At 40.0% G+C, this 19,089-nt stretch overlaps 1 protein-coding gene across 1 annotated transcript in view; it reads left to right on the top strand.

Moving 5' to 3' along the window:
* The window catches only part of LOC129280786 (ADP-ribosylation factor GTPase-activating protein 1-like), a 37,626-nt gene that overhangs the window by 5,305 nt on the left and 13,232 nt on the right, over positions 1-19,089 (top strand). Inside the window, exons 2-9 of the mRNA XM_054916793.2 lie at positions 8,808-8,917; positions 9,588-9,759; positions 10,300-10,535; positions 14,200-14,268; positions 15,083-15,182; positions 16,572-16,628; positions 17,823-17,855; positions 18,596-18,712. Coding sequence (XP_054772768.2) covers positions 8,808-8,917; positions 9,588-9,759; positions 10,300-10,535; positions 14,200-14,268; positions 15,083-15,182; positions 16,572-16,628; positions 17,823-17,855; positions 18,596-18,712 — 894 coding nt within the window. The remainder of the gene's footprint in view (positions 1-8,807; positions 8,918-9,587; positions 9,760-10,299; positions 10,536-14,199; positions 14,269-15,082; positions 15,183-16,571; positions 16,629-17,822; positions 17,856-18,595; positions 18,713-19,089) is intronic.

Genomic DNA, 19,089 nt, shown 5'->3' with positions numbered 1-19,089 from the left:
GCCCTCAAACCGAATCTGGCTGCGTAAGTCGCGTTCCACCTCGGGGGGAAAACACGGTCGGTTTACCCGAAAATCAACATTGACCAGTGCCACTAAATCAAAGACGTTATTTTTTCCACCCCTACAGAACTGACCTGCGATCCAGTGAAGGAAGTCCCCTCTCCCCTTCAATAATTCCACGGAAGGTGGAGTAGCCCTATCAAAGTGCGTAATTGACGGCAAGTGTTCGTAAATATGCCTTTTGATGTGGGCCGAGGTACGGCCACAACTGGGGTATGGGCAGATTTGCTTATGCCCTGTTTTACTGTTTAGCCTTCCCTTACCTGAGCGGCCGCCAGATGGTCGGGCTGCTCCTCTTGGGGGACCCATTGGTTACTCTGTCTATTCTACTCTGGTCTACCCTGAAGTTGCTACCCTGGTCTAATCTATTCTGGTCTACTCTGGTCTGTTCTGTTAAGAAAAAAGAAGAACGTAAGGGAAACCCTTATCAATTATAGCCTGATATATACGTTTACCTCAGTTTCTATTTACTGAATCTTGGTACTGTGTAAGTATATCAATTCTCTACCTATATACTAAATATATACATACATATAATACGTAGACATACATGCATCCTGGGCGATAATGGAAAACGTGGAAACACTCATTGATGGAGGATAACCAAGGTTAGAGTATTGTTTAACCATGGGTAATTTAGTATGGACACAGATGGACAAAGATAACGCTACATTTGTAAGGGCCTTAATGTGGCAGCAACTATCGAGCTACTCTACCCTAAGGACTAATCCCTTTCTATTTTCTTCGGGTTGCCCGACATACGGGGCACGCGTAAGTGTTCATGGTCATAGCCTGAATTGGCAGTACATTAACACATGCCCCATGATACCACTCTAGGCACCTGTCACACTGTATCATTAGCCGACCATCGTCTGGCTTTCGGCAAAGGCAGTAAACCTCGTTGGCGGGGCGGGGGCCACTCGACGCCGGCACCTCTTTATCCCGACATAATTTCATTCGATCATGATTCAACACCACGAGTGCTTTCTTGTACTTCACTCGAAAAAGATTAGCGGAGAGACACTTGATTATTTGAGCGGGGCCTTTCCAAGGTGGACGCAGTTTCCGGCTCTTTCCCTTGCATGATGCCAGATCGAGGAAATAGACCCAGTCATCCTCTTTGAAGCTCCGATGTCTGACCTTAAGGTCGTAGTCTCTCTTCATTCGGGCTTGCGATGATTTGAGCCTTGACCTTGCCAAATCGTGAGCCTGCAACATGGCGGCTGACAACTCCCGGCAATATTCCGTCGACCTCTGCCTTTGTTGCGTTGGAGGAAGAGAAAACATGAGATCTGCAGGCTGGTTTACCTCTCTGCCTAGCATTAGCCGGTTTGGGGTAAATCCTGTGCTTCGATTGACAGTAGACCTCATAGCGCTAGCTATCTGGGGTAGGAATTTATCCCAATGTGATTGAGTCTTTCCTATAAAACATCTCACGGCGTCCATCAGAGTCCGATTAAAACGTTCCACTTGCCCGTTTGCGGAGGGTCGATAAGCCGTGGTACGGGTCTTGTGGGTAGCCGTCATCTTACAAAGTTCCTGGAATAAGTGGCTCTCAAAATTTCGTCCTTGGTCTGTGTGAACCTGAAGTGGGAAGCCAAATCTACAAAAAAACTCATTCACCGCAGCTCGAGCCGTTTCCTCGGCCGTCTGCGAGGGGAGGGGAATGCACTCCACCCATTTAGTGAACTGATCCACAATCATTAGAATATATTCGTTCCCCTTATCCGATTTTGGAAGCGGCCCTAAAAAGTCCAAGTGAACTCGCTCCAAGGGAACTCCAGCATGGAAGGGGGTCAGGGCGCCACGGGCATGACGGGTGGGCTTCTTCCTCTGGTTGCATACAGTACATGCCTGGATATATAACTCCACATCAGTGCGCATGTGGTACCAGACGTATCTCAGCCTAATCCTTGCTATCGTTCGTTGGACACCTTGATGACCTGAGGTAGGTAAATCATGGTTGAGCTGGGTTACCAATTCCCTGAGCTTTCTTGGCACCCAAACCAGGAATATTCCCTCTTTCTTCCAGCAGATCAAATTACTTCTGACCTCCAGGAGGCTTCTGTTTAACCAAAGAAACTTTTGTTCTGGTCCCCAGCGCATGATCTCCCCCTCACCTGGTTCTGCACGGCTATCCAGCCATAAGCGAATGGGCGCTAGATATTCGTCTCCCTCTTGGCCTTTGACAAGATCAATGCTGTTGTCGAGGGAGGTGAGATTGATTTGAAATCCCTGTTCGGAGGGCAAACTGGTGACTTCCCCTGACGTCAGGGCCATCTCAGCCAGTGTGGAATACACATTCTCTTCCAGCGGAATTGGCGGATCGCTTGAGTCAGCCGAGTCGCTCCCCTTTGACTGCTTGTCAATCTTTGTCTGCCCAAGCTCGGGTATCGGTGGGCCCACCACGGAACGGGAGAGCGGGGCTAATTTCAATTCGGGAATTCGCGGCTTCGGAGATTTCTGAGCCAAGGGTACGGTATCGTCTACTTGCTCCGCAAAGTCACACCAATTTCTATGAGCTCGGGTACAGTAAGGACAGCCACCACAAGGAAGATCATCGGGGGTTAGGCCCAATTCATACATCTCGCAAGCATCGTTGGGGGGAGGTATCCGAGAGAGGGCGTCGGCATTGGCATGGGTTTTCCCTTTCCGATAAGCTATCTCCATCTGATATTGGCTTAATTCCTCTAACCAACGGGCTAGTTGACCCTGGGGGTTTTTGAAGTTGAATAGCCATCGGAGGCTACTATGATCCGTCCTCACCTGGAAGGGCTTACCAAGTAAGTAATGCCGGTACCGCCGGGTGAATAAAACCACGGCGAGCAATTCTTTGCGGGTGACGCAATAGCGGCGTTGTTCTCTAGTTAACCCAACACTTCCATAAGCTATCACCCTCTCTTGCTCTTCTTGGAGTTGTAAGAGCTCGGCCCCAACGGCGACATCCGATGCATCAGTATCCAATATGAAGGGGTCTGTTGCATTAGGGAGTGTTAACACTGGAGCCGTAACAAGGAGATGTTTGATGTTGTCGAACGCTTGTTGGTGTTCCCTCCGCCAGAGGAAAGGGTTTTTGCCGGTAAGCTGATACAAGGGGGCGGCCGTTTCCGCATAGTTCTTCAGGAAAAGGCGATGATAATTTACCAACCCCAAGAACCGCTCGACCTCTCGGGTGTTGCGGGGAGCAGGCCATGTCTTGACGGCTCGAATGTGCTCCTCTCTCAAGTGTAGACCCGATCCATCCACGTCTCGTCCGAGGAACTCCACTCTGTTCTGGAATAGTGCACACTTTTTAGGCTTCAGCTTGAGATGAAAGGACTTAAATTTACTCAATACCTGATGAAGATTATCCAAGTGGTCATGGAAGGACTTTCCCAATACCAACACGTCATCGAGGAAGGCGAGAGCTACTTCCCAGTTCAAACCGTTCAGGATCAGATTCATGGCCCTAGCGAATGTGGCCGGGGCATTACACAAGCCAAATGGCATCCTAACAAATTCGAACAAGCCATGCTTGGTGATGAACGCAGTTTTTTCAATGTCTGCCTCGGTTACTTGAATTTGCCAATAGGCGGAGTTTGCATCGAGTTTGGAAAACCATACATTTCCGGCCAGGGTATCTAAACATTCCTCAATATTTGGTAATGGGAAAACGTCCTTTTTAGTTACTTGGTTAAGTTTGCGGAAATCCAGACACCATCGTACTGAGCCATCCCGTTTCCTGATCAAAACCGGGGGGGAAGCCCAATCTGAGGAGGATGGCCGGATAACTCCGGCCTTTTTCATTTTTTCTAGATGGGCATCTTCTTCGGCTACGAAAGAAATAGGGGTTCTTCTCATTTTCTGTTTGATAGGCTTAGAGTCGCCAGTGTAAATTTTGTGTGTGATTGCCGTAAAATTACCCAAATCAAAATCGTCTTTTGCAAATACATCTTGGAACTGTATTAATAAGTTATCAAGCTCAGCCGTTTCGTCCGGTGCAAGTAAGGCCTTAGACCTCTCCCGTAAGTCTTGTAAGTGAGGGGGACATAAATCTTGGGGGGTTGACACTTGGCTGATTTTTGGGACTGGATTTTCCTCAATGGGGGCTTGTAGAGGGTCTACATACTCGGCTAGTCCTAGGAAGGTCCCTTCCGGCAGCCGTTGCGACTTCTCGGTCAAGTTAATTACGAAAATATCAAACACTTTACCCCTATCGAAGACTATTCTCGGGACCCACACCGGAAGTGGCTGCGTGGGTTCGAACAAAATGGCAACAGCCTGATCTGAGGAGTGCTTATGATCATTGCCCTGGATATGACATCGCAGTTTCTTCGCGCTCGCAGGGGGGATCACAGCCGATTTTGTAACAGACACTCTTTGAATGCGTCCTGGGTTTGGGTCGGCTAAGTGATGCATATCGATCTCTTCCCCGCCCAGCATAATCTTACATTGAGAAATGGAAATGTCAATACCATATTTTTGTAAGAGATCCAGGCCTAAAAGCATGTCATCGCCGAGAGGTGCACAATACACTTCTTCCTCAAACCAAACTGACCCCACCTTGATTCTAACAGGGCCTACCTTAACAGCTATCATTTTCTGGCCTCGGCCTGCGGTTCGTAGTATTACCTTCTTTAAGATAGGGGGGGCCGGATCTAAAGAAAGGAGGAATTTATCGGACACAATGGTGACCTCGGCAGCGGTGTCTATCACCGCTCGTAGTGTAATATTCTGAACCAAAGCTGGAACATATAGCATTGAACTACTGCTAACCTTGTTGACCAAAATCTCCTCAATCTGGTCCAGATTTTCAGCCACTTCTTTAAAAAGATCCGCCACTGACTGAAGGTCGGCTCCCTTTCCTCCTAAAAGACCTTTATCTCCTAAGTTATCAGCCGACTGTTCTGGCGGAGAGGGCGGCCCCAATTTGCTGGTTATTTCGAGGCCTCCCCCAGCGTGGATCGAAGTTCGGCCTCGTTCTCCGATCCCTGGTCGTTTTCCGAGTCTTCCTGACCGACGAAGGATACCCGGACTTTACATTCTCGCTGTAAGTGGCCTAGTTCCCCGCACCGGAAGCAACTAACGCGGGGGGACGTGGGACGAGGCGAAGGAGAGCGAGGTCTACGGGCAGCGAGCTTACCAACTTCCTTTGAAATACCGTGTACTTTTGAGTAAAGTTTTTCTATATCGCTCCTGTGTGTCTCTAAGCTTGCCTGGTGTGACTGTTGGGATTGTTGTAGCTCCTTCAGGGTTATCCCCGTCGTCCGTTGGGATTGTTGCAGCTCCCTCAGGGTTATCCCCGTCGTCCGTTGGAATTCTTTCTGGGATTGTTGCAGCTCCTTTATAGACTGTTGCAGCTCCCTCAGGATTATCCCCTCTGTCCGGGGGAACGTTTTCTGATGTGCCTGAGTGCGAAATTTCTCTCGGTTCCTATTGATGGCCTGGGTGGGGTTCGGCAGGGGACCGACTTCACAGACTCCCAGCTCTTCCTCCTCACTAGAGGAAGCCGGGTGGGCATGGCACGAAGCGACCTTGGAGACACGTCGCGGCTGCTTGCCCAGCATGAGTCGCCGGGTATGTTGGGCCCAGCGAATTGCTTCCACAGCCTCCGAGAATGTCTTGGCACGGCTATGTAAAGCCGACAGTCCCGCGGCCTTGTCATTACATCCCTGACATAGTTGTAAGATGAGCTGGGTATCTCCTCTGTTGGTCTTGCTGCCAAAGGCTTGTACTGAGAGCCGCTTGAGTCGGTCCGCCCAATCGCGGAGCGATTCCTCCGGCTCTTGAGAAGCCATTTGAAACTCCATGATCGCTTCTTCCGGCAGTTGAGTTTGCTCGAAGCGTTGCCCCATAGCCCTCATGATCTCATGATAGTCCCTCATCCCCTCATCTAGCAGACTGGTAAAGTAGTCAGCAGCTTGGTCTTTTAAACACCAGCAGAGTACTTGAACATAATCTCCAGCGTCTATTCGCGTTGTATCGACGTATGCACCAAACTTGGTCATGAAAGTGGCCCATCGGGTATTCCCACTATAAATCAATGTTTTGGGCACATTGGGTGGCCAGTCATGTCTTCGGTCCCGCCGTGCTGCAGCAGATCTCACGGTTGGTCGCCGGGGGGCATTAACACGGTGGTGAGCCCCATATCCAGGTCCTCTAGTTGGGTTAGGTGATTGGTTTGGGTAGGGATGCGTTTGGTCTGGGTCTTGATCTCCATTTTCCCTCGCCGGTGGGGGGTAGCTGGAATGGGGGTATGGGCGAGGCGCCCCATCTTCTGCTTGCGTCTCGTCTTCCGAAGATGCTTCCACCCCAAAGTCAAAGGCGTCTATTAGCTGCAGCGCATTGTGCAGTCTCGGACATCGCAGAAAGTTGTCCCTGTCTAGCATCCCCCCACAAGTGTCTCTCCAGTCGATGATCTTTCTTGCCACATGAGACCCAAAATGAGCCTCCAATACGCTTTCCTCGCAATAGTTCAGTTTGATTTTTAATCCTGTGGCCATTTTTTATTTATTTATTTTATTTATTTATTTATTTATTTATTTATTTATTTTTTTTTTTTTTTTTTTGGAGTAATGTAATGGGATAGGAACAAGGTGGTTGCTCGCTTTATTATAAGGCTAGTTGTTGCCACATTAACCAAAAGCAGATAAGTGATGGTTAGTGAGAATGGGTCCTAACATGCAAAAATTAAAAGAAAATTATCCATTTACTTATTTGTTTTTATTTTTATCATGGAATGGTGAAGGCACCTTGGATTAAACGTTCTCAACTATTGAGACCGGGAATGGAAACAGCATGAAAAAAAGAGAGAAACAAAAAAAAGAAACACAAAAAAAAATGCCATAAAACAACAATATAACTAAATCGAATGGTTCTAAATATTTAACATGCAGAACGGAAACTGGATTCAGGGCGCATGAATTACGCTAAAAAATTCAACATGCAAAACAGAACTTGGATTCAGAACGCGTAAATGTGATCCCATAAAGAACAATGACTAACCTTGTAAATCGAGAAACCACTCTACAAAAATTCACAACAAATATCTGATGTGGAAAGAGAGAGAGTACAGTAAACCGTTATTGAATATTCCTCTTTGAGAGTGTCGGTATTGCCTATGGTAATACTGCTTAAGCTTAAGAATTCTCACAGCCGGATTACGGCTTACTCCTCGCCAATCTAGCAGCTAGGGCCTACACTCTACTGCCCTACCTTATAATTAACATTAAACGCCATTAACATAGTTCATAAAATCATTCAAGTTCTCATTAGATCTCTACAATCTCTAAATCTCCTATCTCTTATCTCTAAATCTCTTAATATCTAAATTGTTACATTCAATATCTCTAAATGTTGGGCCTTGTGTAGCTGCACTCAGTGCCGTAGGAAAATTGTGGGAAATTGAAAATAGGGTATCTAATTCTAAATCTAATGACCTACTAAATCGCTACTGTAATCCAGAAAATTCTCCCGGTATATTTGACTGATGAGAAATGTCAATATCGGAAGCCTCTGGGCTATTCCAAAATGTTTCCTAAATTTGGAAAAATCTTTAAGTACACGACCCTACGAGGTCAAGATGGCGGATTTTGCGTGCAGTAGTATGTGACTGCACGCGCGAAACAAAAAGAAAAGCTACATCCGCTCAAATTCTTATACCGACTACGCCATTTATTGTATCGTGACCTAGTATTAGTATTACCTTAAGTTAACTGTAATTTACGAGAATCTATGGGCTAATCTGACCTTAAGATATGGATCTCGCGTCGATTATGGCCTGGCACGAAGCTTGAGTTGCACTGGTTGAACTTGAAGTTAATAGATGTCGGTTGCAGAGCGCTCTGGTCCTTGCTGTAGCGTAGTTAGCTGCCGGGGTATGGTGCGTCCTCAGGCCAGTAGTACACGTTCAGCGGTGGATCCAATTTACTCATAATAACACATAACTAAAATGCGTCTTAGCTTATATAGGGGATGGGACCCGTGAGCCGTGACAAGATACCGAAATTATATGGCCCGCCAATAGGGAATACATGTATATGTGTGTAATGCTATGGACAGCGAATAGGGAAATTATAAAGGAGTGCTTGTCTCTACACAACCCTAAACGGCGTGAAGAGAGAAAGAAAAGGCTACCCTTATCGGCGATTTAAGAGCGAATGGTGCTGAAATGCAACCCTTTTTGCCAAAGACGTCGACGCCACCCGAGTGCCTGAAACGGGAACCTTTTTTACGCTTTTTCTGGACGCGGGTGCATAGCAGGCCATGTGGAGAGTGACCCCCCGGGCCCCCCCCTCCCATCATACAATAACCAAGTATTTTTATCTGTGTATGTGAAAAATGTCTGCCTTTTTGTAGTCGGGCTTGAGTTGGAAGGCTTACATGTAGGTTTTCTTTTGACAGAAAAATCTGTCTGTTTTGAGGTTTTACACATTTTAACTTGTTTCTCATACATGAACACAGTGACAGATAGAGACTGAAGCTCTAGTTTCAGTCTACATATGTCCTGTTTTAATCTGTAGTCAATTGTAGTTGATTTCCTAATTTATGTGTACAACTGAAGAATTTTCCTTGATGATTCCCATTTCAACGAGCAGAGACAAATATGCCATATAAATCTAACTAGTCTGCTGAATTTATTTTATTATTGAAATGTTAACCTGAGTGTTAACTGTTGAACATCTGGAGATCTTGTACAGATTTTTTCCCCAGAAAAATGAACAAACCTTTGAAATAACAAAGCGTGTACTGTTTCTCTTTGCTTACAGAGCTGTTATGAATGTGGAACCCATAATCCACAGTGGGCAAGTGTTAGCTATGGAGTATGGATTTGTTTAGAATGCTCCGGGAAACACAGAAGTCTCGGAGTCCATCTAAGGTAAACATACTAAGTCCACCAGATTTTCTTTTAAAAATTAGAATATATGAGTTTGAAACGAGGAGGGGATACAAAAAATGAAGTGGTATGCAAAATTTATCTTAACTGAGAAAGGTCCAATGACCAATGATAAATGCAGACTTTTGCAAAGGGCATTAAATGAAATGCAATTATACAGGCTTTAGTACCCCCTCATGGGCCAATCCATCAATGGCATTGGTGATTCCTTTGACACGGCTTTCCTTATTTTGGGACAGTACCACGACCCCTAAAAAAATTGAACAGAAACAAAGTGAGTCTAGCTGAGGGCAAAGCCTGCTCGGCCCCAAGATCCTCACCTGTAAAGGAGATACATGTACCTAAAATTTTAATTGTTATACTTGTATTATTATTAAGGACAAATTTTCTGTTGTAATAAATTAGAATTTTGTATAACCCTGAATACCTAACAAAATTTGACAAATAAACTTTGCATTCAAATGCTTGTCATCAACAAGAATTTTATCTCAATCATTTTAAGTTTTATAGCTAATGGGAATTAAAATTATTCAGAATCAGTTTTACCATCTGAGAGCATGTTCCAGTTGTTCTTCAAGTCATTTGTGCTTTTATAAACAGCTTTATAAGGCAACCCTAGGTAGAAGTTTAATCTTCTTGATTGTTTATTCAGTTTTGTCCGGTCGATCACAATGGATAAATGGAAGGACAGTGAATTAGAGAAGATGAAAGCAGGAGGAAACAACACAGCAAGAGAGTTCATCAAAGGTCAACCGGACTATGATCCTAACTGGTCATTTCAAGAGAAATATAACAGTAAAGCTGCAGCACTCTTCAGAGATAAGGTAATTTCTGTGGATTTTTTTGGGGGGATGGGCTGTAGGTATGAAAAAAGTCGACAGATTCGCTGTGTTGTGAGACAAAACAAAATTGAGAAATCATCTTGATATATCTTCTTAAAATGAATCTTGCATTCCTATAAGTTTTGTCTATCCTGAAATGTGACCATTATTGATGAAAAGATACATGTTGGATTCCTGTGTAAAAGACATGGTTCCGACTTAAGTCGAGTTACCAATTTTTAAAAATCGCGTATGAAACTGAAGTTGACAAAATACGTTCCGGGGGGGTCGACAGGTTGGTGAAAATATTGAATGAAAGAGATTTACATTTCTAAGCTGTGATCAATAAGATATCTTTTTTCAACTTTTATGCAGGAAACATACATAAAACTACATGTATATGGTCTCTTAAATTCTACCCATTAAAGCCAAGTCTTTCATACGCCTTTTATGAAATAATTTTGCTTCACACAAACTTACATTCAGGGTAGACTTCATGTTCAATGTTCTAACATCAATATTCTTTTCATAACTTTTGTGTAGGTTCTGACTGAAGCGAAAGGGGAGAGCTGGTCAGAGGAGACATCCAAAGCACGCAATCACATTCCATACTCTGCTAAGAAGACAAGCCTCAGCACATCATCGAGTTCTATACACCACTCAAGTAGTTCACCTAACTTCGGTGGAGGAGGAGGAGGAGGGGGGTTTAACTCCGGTGGTGCAATGGTGTCAGGTGGAGGAGGATCCGATGATTGGGATATGCAATATGGGATGTCAAAGTAAGATACCCTCTCGCCTTATAATAATATTAATGATAATACATGAGATTTGTATAGCGCACTTTCCATCTTGATTAGATGCTCAAGGTGCTTCAGAGAAGAACAACAAAAAGTATTTAAATAACAAAATGTCTGAACAATAAGTCAATGTCATTCATTTGTTTTGAAACCAACTCCTCATTTGATAGTATTAATGTATTTTACATGTATGCAGATCATTGGCAATTCAGAAATTATATTGGTGGTGATTTTTTACCTGATTGCTAAGAAAGCATGAATGCTTGTAAGCAAGCAACCAGAGGACCGACGGCTTAAGGTCCTCTCCGAAGGACCTGGTACTGAGGATTAATGCCTTACCAAAGGGCACTAGCGCACCAAGTGAGAATCGAACCCGGGTCACCGGAATACGAGTCCCCCGCTCTACCGACTGAGCTATGACACTATTACTAGAAGGAAATTTTCTTTTTCGTCACCATTTGCATGTTGCCTTTGTTGTGCAAAGTATAATCAGGGCTTAAATTAATCGACGGCCAGGCCGTCGATGCCCCTATAACTAGCCGTGATGCCCTTTAAAAAAATGAACAATTCACGGCCAAAAAGGCCGTGCCCTTTTTTCAAGCTGGTCGACATGCCCTTTCTTCAAAACCGGCTGTGCCCTTTTTCACTGTGAGATTGAAGTTTACAAAGTTCTCCCATATTTAACAAGCAAAAATACAGAAGAGAGAGAGAGAAAACAAAGTTAACAACACACCTCAATTCACATTGCAAGCCAGTTTGCGCTAAATTATGTGATCTACACACAAACACACACACACACGCAAAGTCAGCATAAATACATATACTAGCTGCTCTACCACGTGGTATGGCCTGCCTATGTGTGGCAGCGCAGGCATGCAGTACCACAGTGGTACTTTTGCAGACTTTTCTCGCCAGTTTTTCCACCCAACTCGGAGGGAAATTTATTTTAAATGTATATGGATTCTCAGATTACTGATTTGGTAATGTACCGGTAATAGGAGGAGCTAGTTTTTGAGTTTTTATTACTAGATCGGTAGATCAAGTTGTTTTACCTTTTGTTTTGAGTCTTTTTGTTATCGGTGCAAACTTGTAATGGGAAGAGATGCCTGTGTACGTGTGATGCCACGATGTTTCACCTTTGAAATTTTATTCATTTCTAAAACATTTTAGTTTTCTAACAATTTTAAAAATATATTAAAAAAAAACCAAATATCAGTAAGATTATTGTTAGATGATTACATTTTTCTTTGTTTGCTTGAAGTTTTAACTTTTTCCCCTCTTTCTTCCTTCCATTTTTTATTTCTTTTCTATCATTCTTTCTTCATATCCTTCCTTCTCGCCTTTTTTGTTCCATCTATCTTTATTTTCAGTCTTTCCTAGCTTTCTTTCCTGATCCTTTCTCTCTCTCTCTGTTCATTTTTCGTTCTTTCCTTCCTTCCTTTTCTTACTTCTTTTTTCTTTATTTCCATTCTTCTTTCTTTCCTTAAAATTTTCTTTGCTCCCGTCCTCTCCTTTTTCTTTTCATTCTTTCTGTCATCCCTTCTTTCTTCTTTTCTTCTTCCATTCCTTTCTTGCTTTCATTCTCTCTTCGCTTCATTCTTTCCTTCCCTTTTCCCCCTTTGTTCTTTCTTTCCTTCCTGATTTTTCTTTCCTATTTTCCATTCCTTAATTCTTTCTTCATCCTATCCTCCCTGAGTTCCTTTTCCCATTCCATCTATCTTTGTTTCTTATAATTTCTTAGCATTCCTTCCTTTCTGTGTTCATTTATTTTCTTCATTCTTTCCTTCTTTAAGTCCCTCATTGTTTTTTTCTTTCCTTCCTTCTTTCTCTTACTTTCCTTCTTTTTTTAATTTCCTTTTTTTATTTCCTTAATTCTTTCTTAATTTTTTTCTTTGCTTCCTTCTCTCTTCCTCTCCCTTTTCTTTTCATTCTTTCTCTCCTTCCATTATATTCTTTCTTTTTTTCATTCTCTCCTCCCTTCATTTTTTTCTCCCTCTCTTTCATCTTTTCTTTCTTTCATTCTTTATTTTCTTTTTTCCTGTTTTGTGATTCCTTCCTTCTTTCTTTCCTGTTTTTCTTCTTTCTTTCACAGAATGAAGGAAAGATTTTTTTTCTTCATTCATTCTTTCATCCTTTTTTTTTCTTACTCTAGTTTTTCTTTCAAACATTCATTCATCTTCCCTTCCCTTCCTTTCTTTTTTCTTTCCCTTTTCTCTATTTATTTCAAAGAATGAAGGAAATCTTTTTTTTTCTTTCCTTTATTATTTCTTTCATCCTTCTTTTCAATTTTTTTCTTTTTCCCCCTTCCTTTTTTCCCTTTCATTTTTTCTTTCTTTCTTCTCCATTCATCTCTTTTCTTTCCTCTTTTCTTTCTCCCCTTCATTCTTTCTTTTACCCATTCATTCACTCTCCCTTCCTTTTCTTTCTATTTTCCTTCTTCTTTCTTTCTTTCTTTCTTTCTTTCTTTCTTTCTTTCTTTCTTTCCTTCCTTCCTTCCTTCCTTCCTTCATTCCTTATTTATTTATTTATTTATAATTATTTTCAGTGATTCCCTTTTTTATTATGTGCCATGGTCACAAAAGTACATGAAAATATATGAGAGAGGAAATCATTCAATTGGCATATCAAGACACTAATTTCGGTCATGACAGGCAAGAGATATTTTACAAATACAAGGTGCATCAGTTCATGTTGAAAAGGGCAATGGTACATGTACATAGAACGACACTACTTTTTTTTGAAGCAGTAAAATCTTGCTTTGAAAGTTTTTTGGGGGGCAAGTGAAATATATATTCGGGCAAGTATTTTCCAACTAGATCTATATGTACATGTACATGTACATGTATATTGAAATTCACTTGCTTTATGTAGCACCTCGTACAAGAGTAGTACATTTGACATCTAAAAAAAAGGATACCTAAAAAGATTGGCCTTCGATGCCCTTCTTGGAATAATATTTTGGCCTTGGTGCCCTCTGTAGTGGCCTTGATGTCCTCCAAAATATGAGGTATTTCAAGGCCAAACTGGCCTTGCCCTAAAAATGATGAAATTTAAGGCCTGTATAATCATATGCTTTGTTATTATGTATGACTAGGGGCTGATTGTATGAAAGAGACATTGCTAGATACCTTCTTTGTATACGCTTTGAAACCAACTCTTCCATTGGTAGCATCCAGGCAATGTACAGTAAATGTATGCAAAGCGTTAATGATCAGAAATAACACTTGGAAGAAATTTAACCTGTTTTTTTATTCTCTTACATGTAAAGTCATCATTTGCATTTTTTTGTCTTGTGCAATTTTTTTTAATTTTTTTTTATTATGGTGATGTGCAGTATAAAGTACCTTTTTGTAAATTTATTATTTTCATGATATGTTATTATTTATCTCACTTTTAAATCCATTTGTATATAATGACGCAATAGATACTATTATTTATAAACATTGGCCTTTATTTGTTCTATGGATGAATAAAAGAGGCTTGCAAATTTTAAAAGGCATCTTGGTGCACAATGTGAAATTGATGATGTAAAAAAAAATGGTCTATTCATGTAACTGCCCCTAGATTGCTTCTAATCAACTGTCAGAGAGATAGACAATTCTGATATATCCCATAATACTGTCATCCTGACTCATTTCTCCTACAGATCGGAGATAAACAAACAGAAGATGGATTTCTTTGATAAAAAGAAAGCAGAGAATGCAAGTCGTCCTGAGTAAGTATTCTGGCTATTAATGTATTGTTGATTCAAAATGATTAAACGTTGTTCAAACAACTGTTTAAAGCATAAATGTTTTCCTATATTGACAACCATTTGAACCTCCCCAAAAAACTCTCCAAAAATTTGCTGAATATTCACATTTCACATCTTTACAGATCTATTTCAATGAAATGGCCATCTATTGTCCATACAACCTAAAACTGTTTTTATTTAGTTGGAAACTACTATGAAACCTAGGACTATTCCCCTCTTTCTTGAGTCTAAAAGATCAATTTTACATGATGTCATATAAAATATGAACACCAATGTCTATTTGGGTTTTGAAAGCCATATTAAAATTACAATGGCATTTATAGACTTAACAATGCATTCTATATCAATCGATAATCAAAGAATACATGTAAGTTAATTGAACTCATTTATGTTTTGGGGCTCTTTTTCTCGACTTGATAAAAATCGTATCATCTGCAATCGAGATGAGTTATTAACACTGAACTCAGTGAGTCGTAACTTGAGGAAAGTCGATGGACTTTTGCTTTACCCATGTTTTTTTTTGTCCCCCACCAGTCAAACTTAACTGCCTGTTTATTATTATAGCATTTAAATGCTTTTCAAATAAAAGTAATGACTCAGGCCTATATCTTTATATTTAAGATATATATACATGTATGTTTAATTGTAGATGGAAAAGTAATATACATATAAAAATCCTGATTTCAGGCTCAACAATCAGAATTCACATATGTCACAGAGCTGAGATAACCATGATTTAAACTTCATTTGTGGGTTAATTTTTTATTCTTCACAGTAATTTACCACCCAGCCAGGGAGGCAAGTATGCAGGATTCGGAAGTTCACCGATGCCACCGCCTGAATCATCCTCTGATCCTATGGTTTCATTATCATCAGTAAGATAGAGTGAATCCCACTTTTGTAATACAATGAGTTGCGATGCATTCAGTTTAAATCCAATTTGAGATTGATTTCTAATCTTATCTCTTATCTGCTTAAATTTAGGTCGATCTCAGTTTGAGCTTTATTTGAATATATCGTATTCTTTGCGAGATGGTGCCTAGGTCTCTCCAATCTAAAGATTTACAATTAATGTTGATAATTTATTTTGCATTAATGATTGTACATGGTCTATCAAAGACTGAAAAGATCGCTTGATTGAATAATTGATGACATCGCTTATGTTGCCAGGCCCTTAGCTCTATAACCTGAAAACATACAATTGCAATTGGTTGTGAGTTTGCGCATGGATACGGGAAGCACACTGTGATTGGTATGCTGGTGTAGTTCTTGAAGAAGACAAAACAGATGGTCTATCATTTCAAGAACTGGGGGATGTTTCACAAAGATTTAAGTGTGACTTAGAGTCTCACTTAAATGCCGATGCGTACATGATATGCAACACGCAATCTTATTGATCAATACACAGTAGTACGCGTCCTCTTGGCATGATCTGACCAATGCGGTCATGCCTTTTATACTGCATCCAACTAGGCATTTAAGTGTGACTCTAAGTCATAATTAAATCTTTGTGAAACACCCCCTTGGGCCTGTTTCATAAAGGACTTGCAACTGTTGTAACTTTGCCATTATGGCAACTACCATGGTAACCTTGATTTTGATTGGCTGCTGAGCCCTGTTACCATGGTAGTTGCCATTATGGCAAAGTTACAACTGTTGCAAGTCCTTTATGAAACGGGCCCCTGATCCCTAGATTTTATTATACATGTATGCTGATATACATGCAGCTTGCTTCCAGATTGAGTATAATGTTGTGAACTGACAACACAGAAAAAATGTGACAAAATTTATGGAATATCTGGGGAGTGTTTCATCAACATTTTCATCCGACAAGTTGTCAGATCTGACATCTTTCTCTGATGTTGATTGGCTGAGAGGTACTGTTACTATGGTAACTGTCGGATAAAATGGGACTTGTCGGATAAAACGTCCGACAAGTCCTTTCATGAAACGCCCCCCAGGTGCCAACTGTGTCTTAGATCAAATTATGTAGCAGATGACATATTGCAAAATTATTTTTCTCAAAGAATTTTAGATGAAATAAAAAAAGAAAGAATAAAGATAAATAAAGACTTTGAGGTATAATTGCAAGAATTAGCTGTTTACAACTACAACTGACTCAAACACCCATACACTGCCTCATATTTAAGGATACATGTAGCATGAGCTCCTTAATTTTTAATTCATTGCAACCCAATTTTACTTATGTATGCTTCAAGTTTGTGATGGGTATTTTAAGAAATAATTTGTTTTTGTTTTTGCAGGGTTGGGCTTCATTTACAGTTGGTGCGTCTAAGCTTTTAACAGCAACAAAAGAAGGGGTATGTATACGAAGAACATATACAACAGTAGGCGTACTCAGACCGGCTTGATCACTAGAATACCTGTGAATTTATGATAGATTATTCAGGCTTCAAAATAGCAGATAAATATTTTCGGCACTTCCACCGACCTGAAGCAGACCCTTTTTTGATAAGTTCTGAAGTTTGCGTGTAAGCATGCGCAGCATTGTCTGATTAGCAGCCGACGGGGCCTCACCCAACTACATGTACTAGCTGCATTGAGAAGGTCCTTGTAATTGATTGATTGTATGGATTTTTTTTTTCCATTTCTCATTCAACAAAAATTGACAATGTAAAGCAAAAAAAAAAGGTAGAATAAATTTGCTTTCTGTGAGAATTCTTGCAATATGAGAAAAATCCCTGCAAAATTCTGTCAAGTACTGTACCTATAGCAGGTATTTTCTTTTGGGAATATAACAAGTAGTTTGCTTTCACAATGGCAAAAAAAAAAAACTTTGGTATTTTCTGATTAGGGGATCAGGGTAAATTTCCTGATCAGAGGATATCTGGTATTCTTGAATTTTGAGTTAGTCTGAATACGTCCAGTACTTCCACTTTTCAAATTGAATTTTCTAGAAAGGAATTCCACCAAGTACAGCAGGGCTGAATGTCTGCAATTGTCTGTGTCATTACATTGTAGATAATATAACTCTTCACACAACTCTCCAATTCTTTATATGCCTGTTTAAAGCTTTGATAAAGGTTTAATTATATAATGACCATCTAACCTTTCAATCTTACAAAATTAAAGGCACCATTGATGTAATAAAATTCAGATTTGGAATTAATTCATAGTTAGTGCCATCTCTGTATTTTTGTGTGTAAATTTCTACCTGCAAATTGAGTAATTGTACAAAGCCAAATATCCTGAAATTATATCCTGAAATTTTCAGCCCATTCCATGATTAAGAAGTGGTTTTTTATTGGAGAGACTAAAAATATATGTGTGCTTTGATTTCGATCAGGCACCTATGCTTTTATTTTGATGTTAAATCAGTAGATTTAGCCAGTAACATTTATGATAAAAGATATGCTACAAAATGTGATACTGTAGCTCTAATAAAATTGATGATTCAGTTTGTTTTCAACATAAGCACCATCTTTTTCTCTATCTCAGGTTTTTCTTTTTTTTAATTCAAAAGTCAATTACTTAATTAAATTTGAATTTTGCAGGCTGTGAAATTTGGCTCAGCAGCATCACAGAAAGTAAGTGTGACATTACATTTCCTTATCTCATATTTTCAGTAGGAATTAAAATCTTTGGGCATTCATAATAAGAAGAGCACCCCAGCCTGAAAAGAAAACAAATTGATTATAAATTGTTAAAATAGACAAATATTTCAGTTTAATTGAAATTAGATGAATAGTAATGACGTTATGGCATTTTAAAGTTTTACATTACTGTGATGGTATAGTTGTATGCATGTCATCAGGAAAATGCAATTAGTGAGCTGATGATGTAATCTCCAACTGTTCATTTGTATCTGTAGGGATGATGAATGAAGAAGTGAAGGAAAAAGAAAATAGTATTGTAATTTAAATATTTGAATTAAAAAAGTACAAGTTTATATGTAAGACCACTGTTGATACCTTTAAATGTTACTTGGAGACACATCTATTTAATGCTTCCTATTTGTAATTGTCTTTGAATCCTGTCTTTTATTTTTTTACTGTATATTTTCTTTTTCTTTCTTTTTTTATCAAACCTTGAACATTCTGCAGGGTGTATTTGGTGCATTATTGATCTTATTTTTCTAATATTTTTTACTCTTTACTGATATTTTATCATCAAACACTCTTCAGAGAGGAGAAGGTATATTTTGGAATGGATTTATTTGTGATCACCCTTTTTTAGACATTTTCTTTAAACCAAAGAGAAATGCAATGAAGGAATGTGATTCAATGAATTATCTATTTCATACATTTATTTGTGCTTGCCTCTCTAGACCCAGGAGTATGCTGCTAAGATGAATGATACGGTCATTAAACCAACCAAAGAGAAAGTCAATGAAGGGACATTATTCACTGATATATCAACAGGAACTAAGAGTATTGCATCAAAGGTATTGCACAAATACTGTATCAGAAATTATTTGAAATGTGAATTGTTATATAATATCCTGGCGCTGTAACATGATGGATACTAATGAATGACAAATTCTTTCCAAACAATGCACCCATGCATTGCCAGTGCTTTTAACGTTTACATGAGGTATTCTTATGTTGTCACATTTGTAATAGTAACACAATTCTCCTCTTTCTCTTTTTATTCTTCATCATCTTCTTCTTTTTCTTCTTCATCTTCTATGTTGTCTTGGTTTTCATAATCTCTTCTTCCTCCTCCTTCTCCTCTTCCCTCCTACTTTTCGTCCTATTTGTCATTTGTTAAGTATTTTATCAACACTATTTCAGTACTTCATTATCAGCACACCTACTAAAT

The sequence above is a fragment of the Lytechinus pictus genome, chromosome 17 (assembly GCF_037042905.1).
Source record: "Lytechinus pictus isolate F3 Inbred chromosome 17, Lp3.0, whole genome shotgun sequence".
In the NCBI taxonomy this organism is placed as follows: Eukaryota; Metazoa; Echinodermata; class Echinoidea; order Temnopleuroida; family Toxopneustidae; genus Lytechinus; species Lytechinus pictus.
Note: the sequence above shows the minus strand (reverse complement) of the source record. Positions and strands in the feature narration are given on the sequence as shown.